This window comes from Chanodichthys erythropterus, chromosome 13, assembly GCF_024489055.1.
Source record: "Chanodichthys erythropterus isolate Z2021 chromosome 13, ASM2448905v1, whole genome shotgun sequence".
NCBI classification, from domain to species: domain Eukaryota; kingdom Metazoa; phylum Chordata; class Actinopteri; order Cypriniformes; family Xenocyprididae; genus Chanodichthys; species Chanodichthys erythropterus.
In genome coordinates, this window is record NC_090233.1 from 23,927,829 (window position 1) to 23,951,375 (window position 23,547).

The 23,547-nt window shown below is 38.8% G+C and overlaps 1 protein-coding gene across 1 annotated transcript in view; it reads right to left on the reverse strand.

Moving 5' to 3' along the window:
- Positions 1 to 5,431: 5,431 nt before the first annotated feature.
- The window catches only part of galnt9 (polypeptide N-acetylgalactosaminyltransferase 9), a 127,290-nt gene continuing 109,174 nt past the window's right edge, over positions 5,432 to 23,547 (reverse strand). The window contains exons 7-11 of the mRNA XM_067406933.1: positions 22,634 to 22,819; positions 18,291 to 18,428; positions 16,669 to 16,764; positions 7,689 to 7,856; positions 5,432 to 5,578 (exon numbers count right to left, since the gene is read on the reverse strand). Coding sequence (XP_067263034.1) covers positions 5,432 to 5,578; positions 7,689 to 7,856; positions 16,669 to 16,764; positions 18,291 to 18,428; positions 22,634 to 22,819 — 735 coding nt within the window. The remainder of the gene's footprint in view (positions 5,579 to 7,688; positions 7,857 to 16,668; positions 16,765 to 18,290; positions 18,429 to 22,633; positions 22,820 to 23,547) is intronic.

Genomic DNA, 23,547 nt, shown 5'->3' on the forward strand with positions numbered 1-23,547 from the left:
TGTAGGCTGATTTCCCCAAAGACTGTAAACACTGTGACTCCATAGAGCTTTCAAAACATGTTGTGCTTGTTTAAGCGCTCCCACATGTCAACTTATGAATCAGCTAATGGCATGAGTTTAGGGCTGAACTACCAGCTTTTTTCACATCGCTGCAAAAAGGGGGGCATTTAGAAAGGGCAGTAAGAGTGTTTTGGAAATCTACTTGAAAACTTGAAAACTATCCATCTTTTCATGAGCAAACATTGGGTCTCATTCATGAAACACGAGCAGAACGAATTTTTGTGTAAATCGTGTGTAAAGTGGTTCTGGTGTAAATTTTCGGATTCATTAAAATATTAGTATTTTCCAAATGTTAGTTGGTACGAAAGAAATCTACACCTGCTCCCAGCCACGCGTAAATAGTGCGTTTAACATCCGCATGTTTTGCTCATTAATAAGGCTGCATTTTAATTCACCTTAATAAGGTACATATTTACACAGCATTTTGAAAAAATATTATATATAGTAATTATATACGTTTTTTCTTTTTACTTTTATTGTGAGAGCCAGTAATAGCATCTGCAAACGGAGCACTTTAATCAAATAATTAATTGATTTCAATAGGGTTGGGCAAACTAATGGCCCCTTAATTGTTATGGAAATTGTTTCCTATAAAATGGCCAAAATCCTTAGTTTGGTGTCATAATATGTTGCCCATATATAGTTGTCAGTCGGATTTAATGGGCGGGATTTATGGTAATTGAGAATGAGCGTGCACGCGCGTCCCATTTACGACTGATTGGAATTCATTAACACACACACACATTTCACTATCACTTCTGACGTTTACGAAGTATTTGTGAATCAGGAGAAGAGTTTTCGGGAAGGTCTCTTTACGCGCAAATCACTCACATATTTACCAATGTTTCATGAATGAGATGAGACCCACTGAGTGCTGCCATTATGGATTCTAAGTTCCGTTCGGATGCTGTCCTGTTCCGGTCTGTGGTAAAAAGAGTAAATGAATTAATTTAACAAAAACTTTTAGAACATTACTAAATTAAAATGAGTGCAGGGTTGAGCTGTGCTGTTGCTGACTGCCACAACAACAGCAATAAACTGAAGAAATTCCTGGAAATACTTGTTTTGAGCACCAGCAAATCTGAAAAGAATGTCCATATACGACAACACACCTTGCATTTTATGCCAAAGACTGACGAGAAAATGAGCATGGCTTGAAGCACTTAAGTTAAAATGCTCTTCAAAAAAGGTACATTATGTGCTTTTTTAAAACTAATTTATAGGTTTAACATTACATAGAAAATACACTAATTTGACTAGAAACACCAGAGACCGGAAATGTAAAGGATAATTCTGCTATGGTAAGCGAGACTTCTGCGTTCAGGAAAAGAAGGTGGATAGAATCAATTTCACTTCACGACATTATGGAATAAAACAAATGTGTAAATGTAACTTAAACAGTTTTCTTATGCTTGCCTAGGCTGCATTTATTTGGTCAAGAATATGGTAAAAACAGTAATTTTGTGAAATATTAGAAATCATTTTTTAAAAATATTTTAATATATTTTAAAATGTAATTTATTCCTGTGATGGCTAAGCTGAATTTTCAGCAGCAAGGATATTTGACTCTCAAGCAATATTTCTTATTATTATCAATGTTGAAATGGTTGTGTATATGTATAATTTATATATATATATATATATATATATCTCACAAGGTCAACATCTTGATCAATACTTAACAACTTGGATAAATTCTTAATGGAAAAAAAAACTAAAAAAAAACCTTAAACTTGTAAATTAGAGTTTTATTCCTTTTTTTTTTTTACTTATTCAATATAAAAAGCACCAGTTTTATTTTGACTACAAAATTTAGTTTTTCAGTGTACAATACACACTACTGGCTCAGAGCGCAGGACTCAGCAGGTCTACTGCATTAGTTGGTCATCCTGGAGGAAGCAGATTGTGGAATGATTCATTGGTGCGTGCTCACTGTGCGTTTCCTCCTATGACTTCATCGCTGAACTGCATCATGTGTAAACACAGGCGCCCCAGCCTGGTTATATATTTCTCCTATTTGTTTCATTGCACCACATGCCTGCTATGGGCACATTTGCAGCGACAGCGTTTGTTGGGTCTCCAGTGTGGTTTTAAGTAAGATCTTCTCCTTGTAGATAAGTGGAGGGAGAAGACTCTTGTTTATGAAACCATTCAAGCTGAACAGCTGAAGCCTGGCTGAGCAGATTTCTGCAATCTCTCTTAGTAAACACTAGGATTGGGTAATAAACACTTATATAAACTTAAAAAATAACAGTTACTTACACATGCATTTTCTTTCTCAACTGTTTACGTTTACTTGAGACAAAACTGACTGTGTTTACAAGGATATTTTGACATAATTTTGTGTGTATTTGTGTCAAGCAGATGAGTACGAGAACTCAATTCAGTATCGCACACTATGAGAGGCAGCTCTCTGTGCGTGCGCTTTGGATGTGTGCGCAATGAAAACAGCATGCATCACGAGTGCTGAATTGAGTTCTCTTTCGTGTCTTCTTGGACTTGAAAATGGTTTGAAACCACATTAAAATGCACACACAGGAATCGATAATTGCAATCAAATTTTTAATTTATTACAAGTATCTAATTCCTGACCTTAAGTATCGGATTCCAGATTTGGAATCGATTTTCGATTCCCAACCCTAGCAAACACTCTGTAAAGCAAATTAAAAAATGCCTTGAGAACACACAGGTGCTCATATAAGAAGTGCCTGCAGCTGGATGGCTTCTTTGTGCTCTCTCTCTCAGGACTACATGAGCAATAAATACTTGACTTGAGAGGAAAGTAATGGAGTGGCTTTCACTGCAGATGAGAGAGGAAAAAAAGAGTGAATACATCAATGAAAAGCAGTAAAATGCATTTTTGAGAGTTGTGAGCTTTTGAGTTTGCTTCGGAGAAAGAAAAAAAAAAAATGCTGAGATTGATTGTTTTGAGAAGCGTTCAGTGCTCCAATTATGTGTTGTGTGGTTTGTAATGATTAGACTGTGCATCCTATAGGAAAACTGTGTAAATGCAAAGTTTAAAGGGTTAGTTCACCCCAAAATGAAAATTCAGTCATTAATTACCCACCCTCATGTCATTCCACACCCATAACACTTTTGTTCATCTTCAGAACACAAATGAATTATGTCAGATTTCCTTCCATTGACTGCCTTTGTAACTACCATTTTGACACTCCAAAAACTTCATAAAGAGATCGGAAAACAAATCCATGTGTATCGAGTCCAAATTTTCTGAAGAGAACTGATTGCTTTTTATGATGAACAGATTTAATTTAGGCTTTTACGCACATGTAAACATTGATCAGAGATTGATTGATTTCAGATAATAACCTGAGGAGAAAAACAAATAAAAACAAAAACAAAAATTTTTTTTTTTTACACATTCATGGACTTTGAAACATTTATCAGTGCAAAATCCACTATTTCATATAAAATGTACTAAAATTAAATTCTCCTATAGTTTTATAGGACTGTTCCCCATAAACCTCACTCCAATCCGGGTCACGGCACCAAATGTTGCCCCTCCGGTTCTACTCTCACCGTTCTGTGTGGGATTCAAACCCGCATGTGTGCCATGGGATGCGGGCACGCTTACAAGGTCACTAAAGACAATGGTCTCTAGCGTCAGTTGCTAGTGCACATATTGAGGCCAGGTTTACTCGCACAGCTCTTACTAGCTGGCCTTCACTACACAATAAACACAAAACTGATGGGAGCAGCTCAGGTGGAGAACAGTGACAGGATTTAGAACCTTCAGATGACACAAGGCTGACACAAGGATGACACTGTAAGTTACCAAAACCATACGTGAAGACCCGCAACACACAGTAGACATGCATTTGTGCAGGGCAGAGTGGCTCTCTAGCACAGTATGATGTGATAGACAACTAGTTCCGTTCGCACAGTGCGGGTTTTCCGAGAATGCAGTTGTGAGTCCTGAAAATTTGTGTGAGTTTGGTTAAAGAATGTGGTTTTCACTCCAGTAAATAACCGTACTGTGTGTGAACATAACCATATACACTCTAAAAAAATGCTGGGTTAAAAACAACCCAAGTTGGGTTGAAAATGGACAAACCCAGCGATTGGGTTGTTTTAACCCAACTGTTGGGTTAAATGTTTGCCCAACCTGCTGGGTAGTTTTATATAACCCAACTATTGTTTGAAAATGACTATATGGCTGACTTAAAATGAATCTAAAATGAAATTAAAATGTTCATTTATTAAACATATTAATAAATGTTAATTTTCAAGATATTTTGGGTTCATTTTAAGTAACCAATACTGTAATTTTTAAACAATAATTGAGTTAAGTAAAACTACCCAGCAGGTTGGGCAAACATTTAACCCTACTGCTGGGTTAAAACAACCCAATCACTGGGTTTGTCCATTTTCAACCCAACTTGGGTTGTTTTTAACCCAGCGTTTTTGTAGGACTTCTGTTGCAGTGTCATTGTGGTCTTATTGCTTCCAAATGTGATGTCATCCATTCTACAATATGAAACAACAATGATAATTTTACTGCACTGATTTTCACAAAATACATCATGCAACATTGTACAAAAGAAAAGAAAACTTGTTTTTATTGTTTTGATCTTCCTGGATTATCATGTTTTGAGTATTTTACAACGTGTTTCTACAATAAGACCTCTTAACATTATATTCATATTTTAATTAATTTAAAAATCATTTTGTACATGCTTAGGGAGGAACATTCCCTGGTCTGATGGCATAAAGATGGAGAAAGGCACATGAGTTCTTGAGTGAACGCATGGTTGTTGTTGTTGTGCATTAGCAAATAAGTCTGTAAATAAAGGAAAGAAAATACTCAATAGATAAAATAGCTGAAACTATTGTGTCAGATTAAAGTCTATACTACTTTCTTTTTTTTGTTTTGTAGCACTTGGGATTAAAGTTTCAACGTGGATATTCAATTATCCAAAGTAATTCATAGCCTGAAGAAATAAGTGTAGATATGGCAATTGATAAGAAGTAAAACTCAAGACTTTTGCTTTCTCTGTCTTTGTTTATCCCAACTCGTTAGAATTTTCCTCTCGGAATTTCACTAAGACAGCTGATCAGAATTCCGCTTGGGAACACAAGTATGCTGCAGTAGGCTGGGAGTCTGTACAGTGGACTTGCAATAAGCAAGTCTTTCTCCTGTGATGCCGTTCTTCTAATTTAGCTGCTCGTTCAACAGTAAATGCATCCAAAGATAGTATTCCACCTTTAGACGTCTATATTGAAAGCATTTTACCCTGAAAGAGAGTATCTTGCACATGAGTTCATCTCCTCTGTCTAAACCCCAGACTCAGGGTTTGTGTCTATGGCTGCTCTTCAGCTCAGGGAGGTTATTTTTCAGGTTGGACGTTCCTCAGTGTCTGGGGTGTTTTATCCAGTTGCGAATCATCCATTTCTGCCCTGAGCATCGCTGGACGACCAGACGCAGGCCAAAGTTTGCATCTTTTGACATTTCAACCTCCAGACAACGTCCTGTGTCTCGACTTATGATGGGCCCATTCTAAGAAACAAATATTCATGAACACCGTAAATATATTTAAAATATAAATATATCTGGCATCACACACTGCCTACAAAAATTTGGGGTCAGTAAGAATTTTCGGTAACACTTTAGAATAACTCACTCTATGAAGCATTAGTTAAGCATTAGTAAATAGTCAATTCATCATTTATAAAACATTAATAGACATTAGTAAGCCATTTATAAATACAGCTATAAATGCTTTGTTCTTGATTTATAAGCATATCTATAATGAGTTTAATAATTGTATTTTCATACTTTATTAATGATTAATTTATCATTTCTAAATTATGTATTTCATTATTCACAAACCAGTTATTTAGGAGTTGTCAGTGGTTCATAAGATCATTTAGGAAGTGTGACTAAATGATTAATACAATATTTAAATGTACATTTATGCATCTTATTATTTAGACATATAGTAATAGTTACTTAGTGTGTTAATAAATGCTTTATTAACATATTCCTAGTGTCAAAACTTCCACGGTACTAACTTTAAAACATTAGAGAACAGCAGTGCAGAAGATCACTGAACCTTTAAATCTCATTTATAAAAGCTTTACAGAGCATAAATAGTCCTCACTTTAGATGAGCTCACAAAAATAGTTAACCGACAACTTCTAAATGTTTTATAATTACCTGAATTAATCATGAATTGCAGTAGGAATGTGTGTTAATAAAACACACTAAGTAACTATTACTATGTGTCTGAATAATAAGATGTATAAATGAATGTTTAAATAGTTTATTAATCATTTACTTACACTTCCTAAATGAACCACTGACAACTCCCAAATAACTGGTTTGTAAATAATGTAATACTTAATTTAGAAATGATACATTGATTATTAATAAAGTATGAAAATACAATTATTAAACACATTATAGATATGCTTATAAAACAAGAATAAAGCAATTATAGCTGTATTTATAAACTACTTACAAATGTCTATTACTGCTTTATAAGTGATGAAATAACTATTAACTAATGCTTAACTAATGCTTCATAGTGTGCAGTTATTATAAAGTGTTACCGATTTTTCTTTTAAATACATTTTTTTCAGCAGGAATGCATCATTAAATTGATGTATTAAGTTATTTCTGCTACAAAAGATTTCTATTTCAAACTTCATATTCATCAAAGAACCCTGAAAAAATGACAGTTTCCACAAAAATATGAAGCAGCACAACCTTTAACAACAATAAGAAATGTTTCTTGAACAGCAAATCAGCATATTAGAATGGTTTCCGAAACAGTTATTTTAGTGTAATGAATATACCATTAGTTTTATTAGTCTACCATTTTAATTTTAGTTAAAGTTTTAGTAGTTTTGTTGTGTTTTTGCCATTTGTATTAGTTTTTTTTTTTGTTTGTTTTTAATGAGACAAATTTTTTATATTAACATTTATATGAATATTTATAGTATTTTATCACTTGGTGAGCATATCCAGAGTTAAATCAGCTCTGCTCAGAGAACATATGGTCCCTCTCTATATAGAGTTAAAATATCACTGAAGCAGAGTTAAAGTTAATGAAATAATATGCTGTTTGTGGAGTTGTTTAATCAGATCTTGAGAGATTTAATGTCTTTTATCTTCATTTGATTTCATCTAAGGATGTAGCTGGAAGTCCTTTGTTGTTATTGTGTTTCTCTTCAGTGATTATGCTTGTTAACAGCAGGTGTTCATCACTAATGCTCAATCATAACTTCATCACTTAATTATCTCATTAACTTTAACTCTGCTTCAGTGTTACTTTAACACTATATAGAGAGGGACCATATGCTATCTGAGCAGAGTTGATTTAACTCTGGGGATTTTGCTGTGTAAGTGACTTCTTTCAAAAACATTATTAAAAATCTCACAGACCCCAAACTTTTGAACGCTAGTGTACATTTATAAAATATATCTGAAGGGTGTTTTTTGAAAAGAAACCTGCACATTTTAAGCATCTAACTTCAAATACTTGACAAAACAACAATCTTTATTTAGGAAAATCAAATACTTAAGTATTTGGAAAATAAAAAGTTAATATGAAGCGTTTAGCAAGCTAATGAATAAATTGTTTTGTATGAGTGCATTCTCTTACCTGAGTAAAATCCCAGAGCCTCTGGGAGGACCGGGTGACAGCATCACATTTTTTCAAGCTGGGAGTCCTTCCTCTTCCATCATCCACCAGGCATTTTGTGTCAGGCAGAAATGTAGTAGACCCCAGGGGTCCTAACTGCAATAAGCCTTCGGTGGTGTACCTTGCCAGCTGAAATGAAACATCAAGTTACAATGAAAAGAAAAAGATATGGCCAGAAACAGAAAGTATGTGGTGTATAAATTTGTTCTTAGAAATTCAGCTTAAAGGGATAGTTCACCCACAAATTAAAATGCCATCATTATTTTCTCACATTCATGTTGTTTCAAACCAGTATGACTTTCTTTCTTCTGTGGAACACAAAAGAATGAAGAATGCCTCAGTGTCTTTTTTCTTCAAATTATCTTATATTGTGTTTTGCAGAAGAAAGTCATTCAGGTTTGGAACAGCATGAGGGTGAGAAAATTATGATTTTTTTTTATTTTTGAGCATAAATCTGAACTTAAATGGTAGTAATTCATGAATGCTTTAGAATACAGACATAAGGTCGGTCTCTTTTTAAAAAAAAGACATTTAGCAGATTAGTGTAAAAGTCTTTAAATAAATTAAAGTGTGACGTTTAAGTTTACTCTAAACCAAATGTGAACTAAACATTTTTTTTTTATTTCATACGAAATATATATTATTCAAAATAATTTGGACTCTAAAATTGCTAGAAAATCAAAACCATGTCTAACCTAGTTGTGTTCCAAGTTTGAAGTTGATATCACAAAAACTTTAGAATTGTCACAATCACAGTCAGTTCCTGTCACTTCCTGGACTACATTCCCCATAATCCTCTCTGCCAATCACCTGCACTCACTCCACCAATCACTACACTAATCACCACATCCAGCTGCCATGCATTACCTGGACCATAAAAGACTCACACACTCATCACCTGATCGCGAAGTCTTGTTTTCACTCGTGTTACATTTCTGAGCGTTTCCTTGTATCCTGTTTGTCTATCTGTGATTGATCTTGCCTGATTCCTGTTTTACGACCCATTGCTGCCTGCCTCGATCCTTGCCTGTACCCTGACTACGACTCTGCCTGTTCCTTATTGCTCCTGTTTGTTCCTGTTTGACCCTGCCTGTACGACCACGCTCACTTCTAATAAAACGCTGCATTTGGATCCCTACCTGAGTCCCGCCTTCGTTACAGAAGACTTCGCCATCTACGATCAAGCAGCTTCCACAAGCCGTTTCCAGCCTCAACATGGACCCAGCTATACGTCTCATCCGCCTTCGTCAAGGTAATAGTACCCTGGAGGACCACATTCAGAAGTTTCTGGATATTGCCTATTATGCAGACTGGCCTGACTGTGCACTTATAGACTTTTTCTGCGATGGCATTAATCAACCCCTCCAGGATAAACTTAGACAAGAGGGACCGCGTTCATCACTTACTTGCTTTCTGGATTATGCATTATTGACTGTTGGTTCTCTGTTTACTGTGGGGGTCGCGGAGGAATGCGACACCATGGTAGATCATGTAATGGCCGCCTCGCCAGATGACACTCACAAAATGGCGGTCACCACAATAACAACACCAAGTCAAGTCAGCACTGATCGCCCAGAGCAACGTCACGCCTTCGCTGATCGCCCAGAGCAACGTCACGCCTTCGCTGATCGCCCAGAGCAACGTCACGCCTTCGCTGATCGCCCAGAGCAACGTCACGCCTTCGCTGATCGCCCAGAGCAACGTCACGCCTTCGCTGATCGCCCAGAGCAACGTCACGCCTTCGCTGATCGCCCAGAGCAACGTCACGCCTTCGCTGATCGCCCAGAGCAAAGTCACGTCGCCGCTGATCACCCAGAGTCACGTCAGGTCTCTAGATCAGTCCGGGAGCGGAGAGTGTTGCGTTCCAGTGTGACCGATCCACCGTTGATTTCAGTCCGAGCAGCTGGCATTCCCAAGTCTCCGTCGGCCGCTTCGCTCTCAAGCCCGGTGGCCGCTTCGCTCTCAAACCCGGTGGCCGCTTCGCACTCAAGCCAGCCGGCCGCTTCGCACTCAAGCCCGCCGGCCGCTTCGCACTCAAGCCCGCCGGCCGCTTCCGCACTCAAGCCCGCCGGCCGCTTCGCACTCAAGCCCGCCGGCCGCAACGCTCTCAAGCTCGCCGGTTTCAGCGCTCTCAAGCTCGCCGGTTTCAGCGCTCTCAAGCTCGCCGGAGACAGCGCTCTCAAGCTCGCTCGGTTTCAACGCTCTCAAGCTCGCCGGTTTCAACGCTCTCAAGCTCGCCGGTTTCAGCGCTCTCAAGCTCGCCGGTTTCAGCGCTCTCAAGCTCGCCGGTTTCAGCGCTCTCAAGCTCGCCGGTTTCAGCGCTCTCAAGCTCGCCGGTTTCAGCGCTCTCAAGCTCGCCGGTTTCAGCGCTCTCAAGCTCGCCGGTTTCAACGCTCTCAAGCTCGCCGGTTTCAACGCTCTCAAGCTCGCCGGTTGCTATGGACTCTCGTTCGCCTATTGCAGTGGACTTAAGCACCCTGGACGCGATGGACGAAATGGCTGCTTTGCCAGTGCCCACGGGCAAGATGGCCGCCCCTGCGGTGCTCAAGGATGCAGGGGTTGTTTCAGCCATTGAGTCCGCTCCAGCCAGTGAGTCCGCTCCAGCACAGCCTGCTCTCCTGGTCAGTCCTGTCTTGGCCCAGAGGGCTGTTCTCACCTTTTATGTCTTGGCTGTCCTACGTGCTTTGAGGAACTCAAGCTCTATTGCCGTCCCGGAGCAGCCCGAGCCCGCTGCCGTCCCGGAGCAGCCCGAGCCCGCTGCCGTCCCGGAGCAGCCCGAGCCCGCTGCCGTCCCGGAGCAGCCCGAGCCCGCTGCCGTCCCGGAGCAGCCCGAGCCCGCTGCCGTCTCGGAGCTGTCTGCTCTCCTTGATACGGCCACGGAGGCCGTCACCGAGCTGGCCGCTCACCCTGATACGTCTGCCCTGCTGCCGACGCCACCCAAACTCCTTGCCCACGAGCCCGCTACGGACCCCGCTGAAATCCCCAAGAACTTTTTGGGGGGGGGCAGTATACCTCGGGGTGGGGAGCTTGTGGGAGGGGACCCTGCTCGGCCACTGCCGTCATCGGCCTTTGAACTATTCTGGCCATTTATGGACCCTGACCCGCCGTGGTCACCCAAGCCGCCTGACCTGCCGTGGTCACCCAAGCCGCCTGACCTGCCGTGGTCACCCAAGCCGCCTGACCTGCCGTGGTCACCCAAGCCGCCTGACCTGCCGTGGTCACCCAAGCCGCCTGACCTGCCGTGGTCACCCAAGCCGCCTGACCTGCCGTGGTCACCCAAGCCGCCTGACCTGCCGTGGTCACCCGAGCCGCCTGACCTGCCGTGGTCACCCGAGCCGCCTGACCTGCCGTGGTCACCCGAGCCGCCTGACCTGCCGTGGTCACCCGAGCCGCCTGACCTGCCGTGGTCACCCGAGCCGCCTGACCTGCCGTGGTCACCCGAGCCGCCTGACCTGCCGTGGTCACCCGAGCCGCCTGACCTGCCGTGGCTACCCAGGCCACCTTACCTGCCGTGGCCGCCCGAGCCACCTGACCCGCCGTGGCTTTCCGACACTCCGGACTCGCCATGGTTGCCCGAGTTCCTGGACCTGCATTGGGGACCCCGTTCCTGTCTGCATGCAGGTCTCCAATGCACCCACCCTCCCTCCCTAGCTGTTCCTTTTACGCCGCGAGGACGCGCCTTCCGGGAGGGGGGCGTTATGTCACAATCACAGTCAGTTCCTGTCACTTCCTGGACTACATTCCCCATAATCCTCTCTGCCAATCACCTGCACTCACTCCACCAATCACTACACTAATCACCACATCCAGCTGCCATGCATTACCTGGACCATAAAAGACTCACACACTCATCACCTGATCGCGAAGTCTTGTTTTCACTCGTGTTACATTTCTGAGCGTTTCCTTGTATCCTGTTTGTCTATCTGTGATTGATCTTGCCTGATTCCTGTTTTACGACCCATTGCTGCCTGCCTCGATCCTTGCCTGTACCCTGACTACGACTCTGCCTGTTCCTTATTGCTCCTGTTTGTTCCTGTTTGACCCTGCCTGTACGACCACGCTCACTTCTAATAAAACGCTGCATTTGGATCCCTACCTGAGTCCCGCCTTCGTTACAAGAATGATACCTCATTTATGATTAGCTCACTAAAATATGTTATAGTGAAAAAAGCCAACAAAAAAAGCATGTCAAACGTCCCGTTACATGGACGCTGACCGTTAACAGGCTATTGAATAACTACAACCAAATTCTTTCTACAGCTGTTATCGTATTTTATAGTAAAAGACTTATATAGGGTATAAGTCTTTTACTATAAAATACGATAACAGCTCAGCTTACTCTTTAGTTTCAAACACTCATGGTTTTTTTTCTGGACCAATTAGGCATAACATTATGAGCACTGACAGGTGAAGTGAATAACACTGATGATCTCTTCATCACAGCACCTGTTAGTAGCTGGGATATATTAGGCAGCAAGTGAACATTTTGTCCAGGAAAAATGGTCAAGCGTAAGGATTTGAGCAAGTTTGACAAGGGCCAAATTGTAATGGCTAGATGCCTGGGTCAGATCATCTCCAGCTCTTGTGGGGGGTTCTCGGTCTGCAGTGGTCAGTATCTATCAAAAGTGGTCCAAGGAAGGAACAGTGGTGAACCGGTGACAGGGTCATGGGCGGCCAAAGCTCATTGATGCACGTGGGGAGCGAAGGCTGGCCCGTGTGGTCCGATCCAACAGACGAGCTACTGTAGCTCAAATTGCTCAAGAAGTTAATGCTGGTTCTGTTAGAAAGGTGTCAGAATACACAGTGCATCACAGTTTGTTGTGTATGGGGCTGCATAGCCACAGACCAGTCAGGGTGTCCATGCCATCCTGTCCACCACCGAAAGCACCAACAGTGGGCACGTGAGCATCAGAACTGGACCATGGAGCAATGGGAGAAGGTGGCCTTGTCTGATTAAAAATCACTTTTTCTTTTACATCACGTGGATGGCCGGGTGCATGTGTCACTTACCTGGGGAACACACGGCACCAGGATGCACTATGGGAAGATGGCAAGCCAGCGGAGGCAGTGTGATGCATTGGGCAATGTTCTGCTGGCAAACCTTCGGTCCTGCCATCCATGTGGATGTTACTTTGACATGTATCACCTACCTAAGCATTGCTGCAAACAATGTACACCTTTTCATGGAAACGGTATTTCCTGGTGGCTGTGGCCTCTTTCAGCAGGATAATGCACCCTGCCACAAAGCAAAAATGGTTCAGGAATGGTTTGAGGAGCACACTGAGTTTGAGGTGTTGACTTGGCTTCCAAATTCCAAACCAATTCAAACCAATCGAGCATCTGTGGGATGTGCTGAACAAACAAGTCCGATCCATGGAGGCTCCACCTCACAACCTTCAGGACTTAAAGGATCTGCTGCTAACATCTTGGTGCCAGATACCACAGCACACCTTCGGGGGTCTAGTGGAGTCAATGCGCCGACGGTACAGGGCTGTTTTTGGCAGCAAAAAGGGGACCAATACAATATTAAGAAGGTGGTCATAATGCTATGCCCGATCATGTGATACATCAAAACCTCAGGCGATTCATCCAGACATCAAGCACGTCACAAGCTGAACTGTTCCTTTAAGAAAACTCCAGTAGATATGGGCAGTACTTAGCTGTATGATTAAAACCACCATCATACTGTACACAAACTATCCAGAGAGATGGAAGTCTAGATAGCAGCTATCTATTACGTTAAGTACATGGCATTGAATAATACAGGTCAATAATTCAGCTGAAAGTCAATCTCTTAGATATCAGATCCCAAGGTCGGCACATCACAATGAAGTACAAGCTGACATTCAATGAAATGTCGCGCTCTACTGAGTAAAGTTAATCTATAGAACCGAGGGTAATTGTCCAGTGACCAAGGTGAAAACAGCACTAGGACAATAGAGTGAGCTCATCTTCATGCGTACTGTAACCCGATTCCAGCTCTCATAGTGGACATGCATTCACTTAGATGATGTACTGTACCACACACAGATGCGCTCAGAGGACAAAGTAACAAAGGATTTTTCATTAAAAGGATGAGACGGCATGCTGTTTGAAAAGGCTTGACAATCAAAATGATAAAAGAAAAAAAAATATCAACAGGAATCTTAGAGATCAAATACAATCATTTGAATTTTGTAATCATAAAAATTAATAAAAGTCCTTGCAGAACAATTATTCATACCAGACATCATAAAACACTTTGAATATGCTTGAGATTTCTGATTGAATTTGTAATGCTACAAGCAATACTACTTTTAAAATACATTAAAAATGCGATTTTACATTCACGTGGGGCTTTAATGGCACATAAATCGTTCCTGTTTTTTTAATTTGTCATTGGGCAAGGAGATGGAAAAAAACCGGGGGAAAAAAAATGAAGCTTAGCTGTATCATGTAAAACCAGCTTTTATTGTAATTTGATGATACAATGGGAATATGCTTCAATTGCTTTATTTCCCTTAGGCCCGGATTATGGACTAAGACTGTCATTCCTTTACAAGATTTAGGAGAGAGGAAGAGAAACAGTGGGAGGTAGAGAGAGAAAGATTGCATTTTAAATTGTTCAAAGGATCATATCTCTATTGTGCATGGATGACAGCGAAAAGGTCACATCACACTGTCAAAGGTCATAGCCCGGTAGGATAACTGTTTGATTATTCCACATCCATTTAATCCGAATGAATAAAAATGTCAGATGTCAAAGTCACATAAACTGATGACTTATAACCACTATTTTTCAAGGTAGGCAGTTATGAAAGGACAGGGCACAGAAATTGAGGTACAATCTACAGGTAATTTCAACCTAAGCTGCTCTCTATCTCCAGGCAATGTGAAATAAGTGTACACTGAGGTTGACAAGATGTTTCAATTACAAATCTAATTTAATTCTTGCAATTCGCATCAATATGCACTGGTGAAAATGGTGCATTTTTCCCCCTCCAGACCACTGTCAATATTGATATAGTAATTTATCTTTGCAAATGTGGCATATTTTTGGCTCCCTGTCCTTGAATTTGCCAGTAACAAGATTTCTGTTCGGGATATAAATGTAATGTAAATGCAATGATGTAACCACATGAAGATTGAGGGGAACCAAATGTAATATTTGATATTATTATTATTTTTTTAATCATTGAAAAAACCCTTTCGGTTGACTACTAATCTTATAAACATGCAGCTTCGGCGCCACAAGGGTCCCCCTTACCACTGCTCCATTAACAAAAAAACCCTAAAAAACTAAAAATGATATAAACAATATATATGTTTCACATTTATGGGAAAAGAAAGAGCATCACTACAAATTCTGAAAGTGAACAGCAGTGTTTTAGCATTACAAAAAAAAAATGTCATTTTAACATTAGCATTAAATATAATTATTTATTCTTGTTATTTTAATTTATATTTGTCATTAAATATAAGAGCAAATAGGCAAATAAACAGTGCTTTAAATTTTTCAAGTAGGCATTAGATCTAATTAACAGAAGCATTCAAGTAAGAAACAATACAGAAACTGAATAATCAAATGTAAAAAATAAAACACTGCATAGTCTTCACATGAATTAAATATCCATTGATTCATATTAAAGCTACAGAAGTTGTTCAGTCAACAGTATTCTGTATTAGGCTGCTGTCAATTTAAGACCTAATGCACTGATCCTATTGACACACATCTAAACTGTTTACATTCACCGTGAAAGAGAACTGAATTCAGGAGCGCGTCAGTTGTTTTTAACATCAAGCAAGTCAAACGCAAGTAACACTTGCATGCCCAGTCTATTCTCTGCTAAATGCGTCACCATAAAACTTTAAAGTTTTTTTTGCAACTTTTTGAAGTAGCCTATTAAAATCATTCAGATATTGTGATATGTACATTTGTAAAATTTCATGCAGCCGTAACATATATATACACTCCCTGGCCAAAAAAAAAAAAAAAAAAAAGTGGCTGTTTGGATTTTAATAGGCAAATACTTAAGAGTCTATGGATGGATCATTATTACAGTGATTATTATTTTTTTTTTTAGCATGTTATATGTTTGGCAACAGTTCTTTTAACTCTAAAAGATGGAGTGTGTAGCTTTTCATTTCTTAAACAACCATGTATTAAGATGTATCATGGCCATATTCCAGGATATCAAGATTCATCAGGCTCAAATTGTGAAAGAATTGTTGGGAGGGAGCATGAGGAATCATTTTCACACATGAATTGGCACTGACCTTGACCTCAGTGTAAGTTTTTGGGATGTGAAATAAATGTTGTGATGTTATTTCCATCAAGAGGTGCATCAATTTTTGGTCAAGATCTTGTATTGACAATGCAAGAGGTGAGCACTCTGTAAAGTCTCCTCCAGCACATCCTAAAGACTTTCAATGAAATTAAGGTCTGGACTCAGAGGTGCCAATTCATGTGTGAAAATGATTCTTCATGCTCTCTGAACCATTCTTTCAAAATGTTAACCCTGGTGAATCTTGACATTGTCATCCTGGAATATGGCCATAATGTGTCTTCCTACATGGTTTTTTAAGAAATGAAAAGCTACACACTCCATCTTTAAGGGTTAAAAGAACCGTCGCCAAACATATAACATGCTAGAAACATAATAATCACTGTAATAATGATCCATCCATAGATTCTTAACTATTTGCCTATTAAAATCCAAAGAGCAACTTTTTTTTTTTTGGCCGGGCAGTGTATATACATAGTGTGTATATATATATATATATATATATATATATATATATATATATATATATATATATATATATATATATATATATATATATATATATATATACACACTATGTATATACACTGCCCGGCCAAAAAAAAAAAGTTGCTCTTTGGATTTTATATATATATAAACATATTATATATATATAAACAACAAAAAAACACACTAACCTGCGATGACATGCCATGACATGGGTAGAGTATGGCCCTGTCATCCTCCTCTGACCCCTGGTCAAGGCAGTACCCGCTGGCTTTACTGTTTCGCACCTAAAAAATAAATAAATAATAATACACACAGACAGCTAAATCATGACGCATGAAACATGATCACACGTGTACTATTAAGTAGCCCGGTTCAGCCTAAAGCATTTGTGCTGCTCTGAAGGTTGAACATAATTGCACATACACATGCTTTGTCAAATCCATTTGGGAGATGCCAACATTGAGCGTCCATAAAACCTAATACTGGCCAGAGGATGAGATATGTGGAATCTGTGGTCTAGCAGAGATATTTTCAGAGACAAACTATTCCAATACAGCTATAGATTTTCCGCCCCTGCAGTTCCAGAGATCAATGTAGAAATGCAGGTCTCATTTTTTCTCCAACAAATTGAAAATGCTGTAAGATTTCTCTTCTATTAAGATTCAGGCTTGTTGAATTCTAACACATGTTGGGTTTTCATCTTCTATGGGAACTTTCCATAGATATGATTTTTATACTGTACAAGCTATAAAGTCTAACTCTAACCCTACCCCTAAACACAACCCTCACAGAAAACATTTTTTACATTTTAAAAAACATCAATCTCTATGATTTAAAAGCCGTTTTCCTCATGGGAACCAAAAATGTCCCCATAAGGTCACACACACACACACACATGTTTGTTTTTGTGAATTGTGGGGACTTTCCATAGACTTCAATGCATTTTACACTGAACAAACTGTACATTCTATCCCCCTACCCTGCCCCTACCCCTAAACCTAACCCTCACAGGAAACTGTGCAAACTTTTACTTTTTCACAAAAACTCATTCTATATGATTTATAAACCCATTTACATTGTGGGGACCGCTGGCTGGTCCCCACGATGTAGGTGAACTCAGGTTTATATTACATCATGGGGACATTTGGTCCCCACAATGTAATATAAACAAAAGCACACACACACACACACACACACACACACACACACACACACACACACACACACACACACACACACACACACACACACACACACACACACACACACACACACACACACACACACACACACACACACACACCCTCCCTCCCTCCCTCTACCCACACACACTCTAAAGTTAATAAGGGCCTCATTAAATCTCATTATGAGGAAATTGGAGCTAATCCCAATGCTTGCTACACTGTTGCTATGGAAACCAATTATCTTTACATTTCTGTTGTATAACTGCAGTTTTTAACATTCAGTACAAAAATGCAACTTGCAGTGCTTAAATAATGTAATCATGTGGAAATGGCTGTATACTCAAGGATAAAAAGTCACTTTAGAAAGATTTATTTAAAAAAATCCTAAAATCCCAAAAAATGGTTCGTTCTTCACAGCTACTTAGTATATATTTAAAATCTTTTTCAAGCTGCTGAAGTGACAATAATACTTTTAAAATCTGGCAAAAACAAAGTGTAACAGAATGATGGATTCTTCACAGGAATAGAGGCATTAAACTTACACTGTATGAAAGCACATGCTTTTCTATGAAAGGTTTGGTTGGTTTAAAAGGGTTGATAGTAATGGGTTGGATTGTCTTTATTACCTCTCCGTAAGTGATGGTGTTATTATAAATTCTCATTTCAGGATAGACATGCTCGAGGTACCAGCGAAAGCTCCTGCAGTTCATTTTCTTCCTCAGCGCTACACGCTCTGACACATCTCCAAAATCCACTCCTGGGTTCTGGAACAACAGAAAGTTAAATTTTATATAAAATGCGGAAAAAAGTTAAATCAACTACCCCAAGTGAAGTGTTGTTGGGATTTGTGACACTAATAATAAATGGTGTCACAAATTTAGCCTGCTAATTAAAGAACTGTTCATTTATTAATTTGGTAGGATTACATTTCCTCAACCTGCTGTTCAAGCTTTTAATAGACTAGCTGTGTAGCTTAGGACAGTCTGTTCTTGAAGTTCGTATTCGTCATTTTGAATTTCATATTCACCGTGTTCCATCATCAGTCCATCGCACATAAACAAAAGAGCTCTAATCCATGTGAAAATTGTCAGGGAGAACAGGAGGAGTGTGTGTTTGCATTTATGTCAGTCATAGGAGACTGCAATTGTTCATTCATTAGGAGCCGCTAACATGCTAATCATCTGTTTAATTACCAGCGTTAGCGAGTGGGCTCAAGTAAGCATGGAGAAGTGCTCAGTGGACTGAAACAAAGAACTTCTAATGGTATTCAAAAACTCTCTGCTAACACTCTCAGAATCTAAAACTCAATCAAGGAGTAGGTTTGCCAACCATCCTGTATAATACAAAAATGTTCCTGTTTTTCAGGGAACAGAACTATGTTCAATGCATACTGAATGCAGTTTGTCCAATTTTTGAGAGCTTGCACCCAACTGTTGAGAACCCTTCAGTATTCATCCATATGTTTCACTAGTTTTGATGCTCTGTTAAAGTGTTGAAAATAATTGTCTATGTAGAAGCTAAATTGACATGCATGTAATGATGTGTAACAATTTATTATGACATTAAAATTCATTTATGTGTACTACAGAAGCAATGAAGTCATACGTCACCAAGCAAAAATCAAAGTGACTACTTTAAATGCATTTTAGCAATTAATTCAGTCAAGCAATTACATTTTTAAACACAATCATAGCTGCAATCATACTATGACTACAGCAGTTGTGATGCAGCAACACAGATGATAAAATAAAATAAAATCCTGATAATTTACTCACCCCCATGTCATCCAAGATGTTTATGTCTTTCTTTCTACGCAATGCATGGCGCATCGCAGAGCAGTGCAAGATGAGTATTTGTGGTGAAATGTTTTTTATTATTATTATTATTATTATTATTATTATTTTTAGAAAATGACAGATCGTTTTGCTAGATAATACACTTATTCCTTGGCTGTTATCGTGAAGCTGCATTGAAACTGCAATTTGGACCTTCAACCCCATTGAACTCCACTATATGGTGAAAAATCCTGGAATGTTTTCCTTAAAAACCTTAATTTCTTTTCAACGGAAGAAATAAAGACATAAACATCTTGGATGATATGGGGGTGAGTAAATTATCAGGAAATTTTAATTCTGAATTGAACTAATCCTTTAAGAATTAACCTAAGAGTTTAACCTTACTTTATCAGTACAATCTTGTTTAATAAAGGCTTTTATGAAGCAGCATACAATCAGGGCCGCATTAAGACTACAAGGGGTCCCTGGGCTTTACCTCTTGGGCCCTTCATCCACCAGAACTATTACCTACATTCACTCAAAGTTATCAGCCTTTTATTTTGCATGAATAAATGCCATTATTAAAACATCCGAACCTATGGTCTGTTATAAAATATAAATATCACTGCATGAACTACATATTGGCACATAGTCTGAACTATTTGTACAGGCTATACTCATTTCGAAGGCTGCATCCTCCGGAGGTTGCATTTGAAGGCTGTATACATCATTGAGGCCAGCTCATTTAAGAAAAACAACCGTTGGATTGCAAAGTAAGAAAGAAAATACAGCATTTTGCAAGGAATAACCATCAATTTTATTATGGTTACTTTTCTTAAATAAGACATCCTTAATGATGTATGCAGCCTTCAAATGCGACCTCCAGAGGACGCAGCCTCTCAAACGAGACACAGATTCGAACAGTAACAAAGGCGTCAGTTTTACCGTATCAATTACAGCGCAAGTCCTTGTCTTGGATGCAAAGTTGATTTGCTTTTACACCGTAAAGATGTCATGTCAACATGTCAACAACACAAACCAAACTCTTCCAGTCTCAGCTTTTTAAGTCTCAAGGCTCCGGTATACTTCAAACAAAGTTCTTTTTCGTTCTTCGTTTCGGGGTAAAACGAAGTTCGAAATGCATGACCAGCGATATACTGTAAACGAACGTCTGACGCAGCCCACACTGCTGAGAGTGACGGTTAGATGAATATGTAAATATGTGCCGTGCACTTTCTTCTCAGTAACAAAATAAACACAACAAAAATGAGAAAACAGCAAGCATTTATTATAGAAGGCGTAAGAAAAGTGTCTGATCATAACAGCATGGGAATGCTAGCACAAGCTCTGCAAATTAGCACTCCAGTCACGTCATTCATGTCACGTCATTTATTCAATAGAATGCTTAAAATCAAGCAGCTTTACAGTATCAAACATGAAAAACAGTGTTAGTGTCTAATTTTTGTACAACAACAACTTCATTATGTACTATAAAGCGGCTATCCAGTGTGTTCATGTTTTCACCCGCGGAGCTCTTACCTCGATGAATTCAACACACAAAATAAGTTAAAGATGCGTCCCACGCGAGTGAAGGTGAAGCTTCAGCGCACACCTCCTGTTACGTTATCTTCACTGACCAATGGTAGTATGAAAGTGTTTTGCAGCTGGAGCGAACTTTTCCTGAAAGTTTGCTTTGGCAAGCCATTTCGAACTTCCAAAAAGAACACAAAACGAACTTTGTTTTGGCCTGATTTTGTTCGAAATGACGTCACATCAGTTTGTTCTTCGATTTCGTTTGAAGTATACCAGAGCCTTCAGTCTTCCAGTCTCAGTGTTTGAAGGCGGGTCAAAATAGATGTTGTCGGCTGCCATTATGCAAATTTTTACATTGTTATATAGGTTTGTAACAGGAAGTGAGACTGTAATTGCTGAAGACTCATTTTGGCAGTTCAGAATCAATTCATTCTTTAAGGCAAAAGTTACTTTTTTATCCTGCACTTTGGTCTTTAAAACAATGTGACAAAAACACACGCAAGTTCAACCCAAATTAATTTTCGAATTAAAGTTCGACCCAATCATGTCATGATTGTTACCATCTATTTGCATTAGTTACATTCAGCTGGTCACTTTTATCAATTTGTTATGTAGAAAAGTTGCATAATTAAAACTAGTGTCATGAGAATGCAGCCCAGCATACAATAATGGAGCAACCCATTGTTTTTGGGGGGAACCTCTTACTTATAACCATTTTATAAATGACAACCATTATTTAAAGGAAATATTCATTTTGAATAAATTCGTGGAACAGAAGAAATCATTTTATTTTCTGTATAAATCTGCAGTTTGGATGTCAGTGTGAAAACCTACTGTTGCATTTACTGTACTTTGCTTCTATACTGTTTATGTGCTGTGTGAAACAGATCTAATTGCTGTATTGACTATAATGAGTGTTTTATAAATAAACATTACTATCATAAATATGTACTGAAGACCAGTTACAAGCTTAGTGAGGGCACTTTTATAATAGATAGGAATGCACCATGTGGAATTGAACACTACTGCATTATGAATTAATGTCGTCCTCAAAACATCTATTAATAATGTATACTTGGCTGTTATGAACTTGTTTTCCATTTTAAAATTGTCTGATATAATTGTTGAGGGGTGAAGTATCTCATTGCATTTATTGACCAAGACCATTCCTGAAACACTTCAAAGCAATTAAACCTTTTAATATCTTAAGTGCTGGCTCTGGTTGAATTATCCTTTCAATACAGTTTTTCATTTCAGGAAGAATAATGGCCTGTGTTTACAAATCATGATTAATCCAATTAAATGCATATTTTATTAATTTAATGCTGGAAATTGCAAGGTACAAGAGTGTCCTTAATAAAAAAACTTGAAATGCTTATGCATTTACAGCATACCTGTGTGAAACTCAGCTTCATCTACTGCAAAGACAATGTTTGCAGTAATTGTGTTTTGAGGACGACATTAAAACTGACTCTGACAAGTTGCCAAACTTAATCTACAGTCTCGTTCTGTGTATTGTGCCTTGCGCAGAAGACACACAAGTAAATTAATCAGGACAAAATTAATCACAGCAATCATTTTCCATTAACCATTGGCTGTCTAGACTCAAACAAATGAGGTTGGGTGAGCGTGATTGCGTGATTACCAAAACGTTCACTCACATTCATGGGGATATTCCAGGCCATGTAGACGTGGGACTTGAACTCATCCATCCAGACCTCTGCTGCCCGCAATGCATTTCGCTTGGCATAGTAGTCGATGTCATTGTTGTACGGTTTCTTTGTACGTTCAATATGTGCTACTCTGGCACATGGAAGAACCTCCATACTGCCGCCACACTGCCACACCTGAGACAGAGAATGTAAATAAAAAGTTAAAACTATTTTTCTTTTTCTTTATTTTTTAAAGATTGTGTAAACAAAAGTTTTAGCATGTGCAATATATATATATATATATATATATATATATATATATATATATATATATATATATATATATATATATATATATATATATATATTTTTTTTTTTTTTTTTTTTTTTTTTTTGTGATGGCAAAGCTGAATTTTCAGCAGCCATTACTCCAGTCTTCAGTGTCACGACTTTTCAGAAATCATTGTAATATGCGGATTTGCTGCTCAAGAAACATTTCTTATTATTATTAATGTTGAAATAACTTGTGCTGATTATTATTTGAGTGGAAACTGTGATACAACAACAGTAAAAACATTTGCAATGTTACAAAAGATTTCTATTTCATATAAATGCTGTTGTTTTGAACTTTCTATTCATCACATAATCCTGTAAATAATGTATCACGGTTTCAACAAAAATATAAAGCACTGTTTTCAATATTGTTAATAGGAACCATTATTTATAATTGAGCACCAATATTACAATGATTTCTGAAAGATCATGTGACACTGAAGACTCAAGTAATGATGCTTACTATCACATATATTCACATCGGAAAGAAAAGTTATTTTAAATGGTAATAATATTTCACAATATATATGTTCTGTATTTTTGATCAAATATATTCAGCCTTGGTGAGCAGAAACTTCTTTCAAAGACAT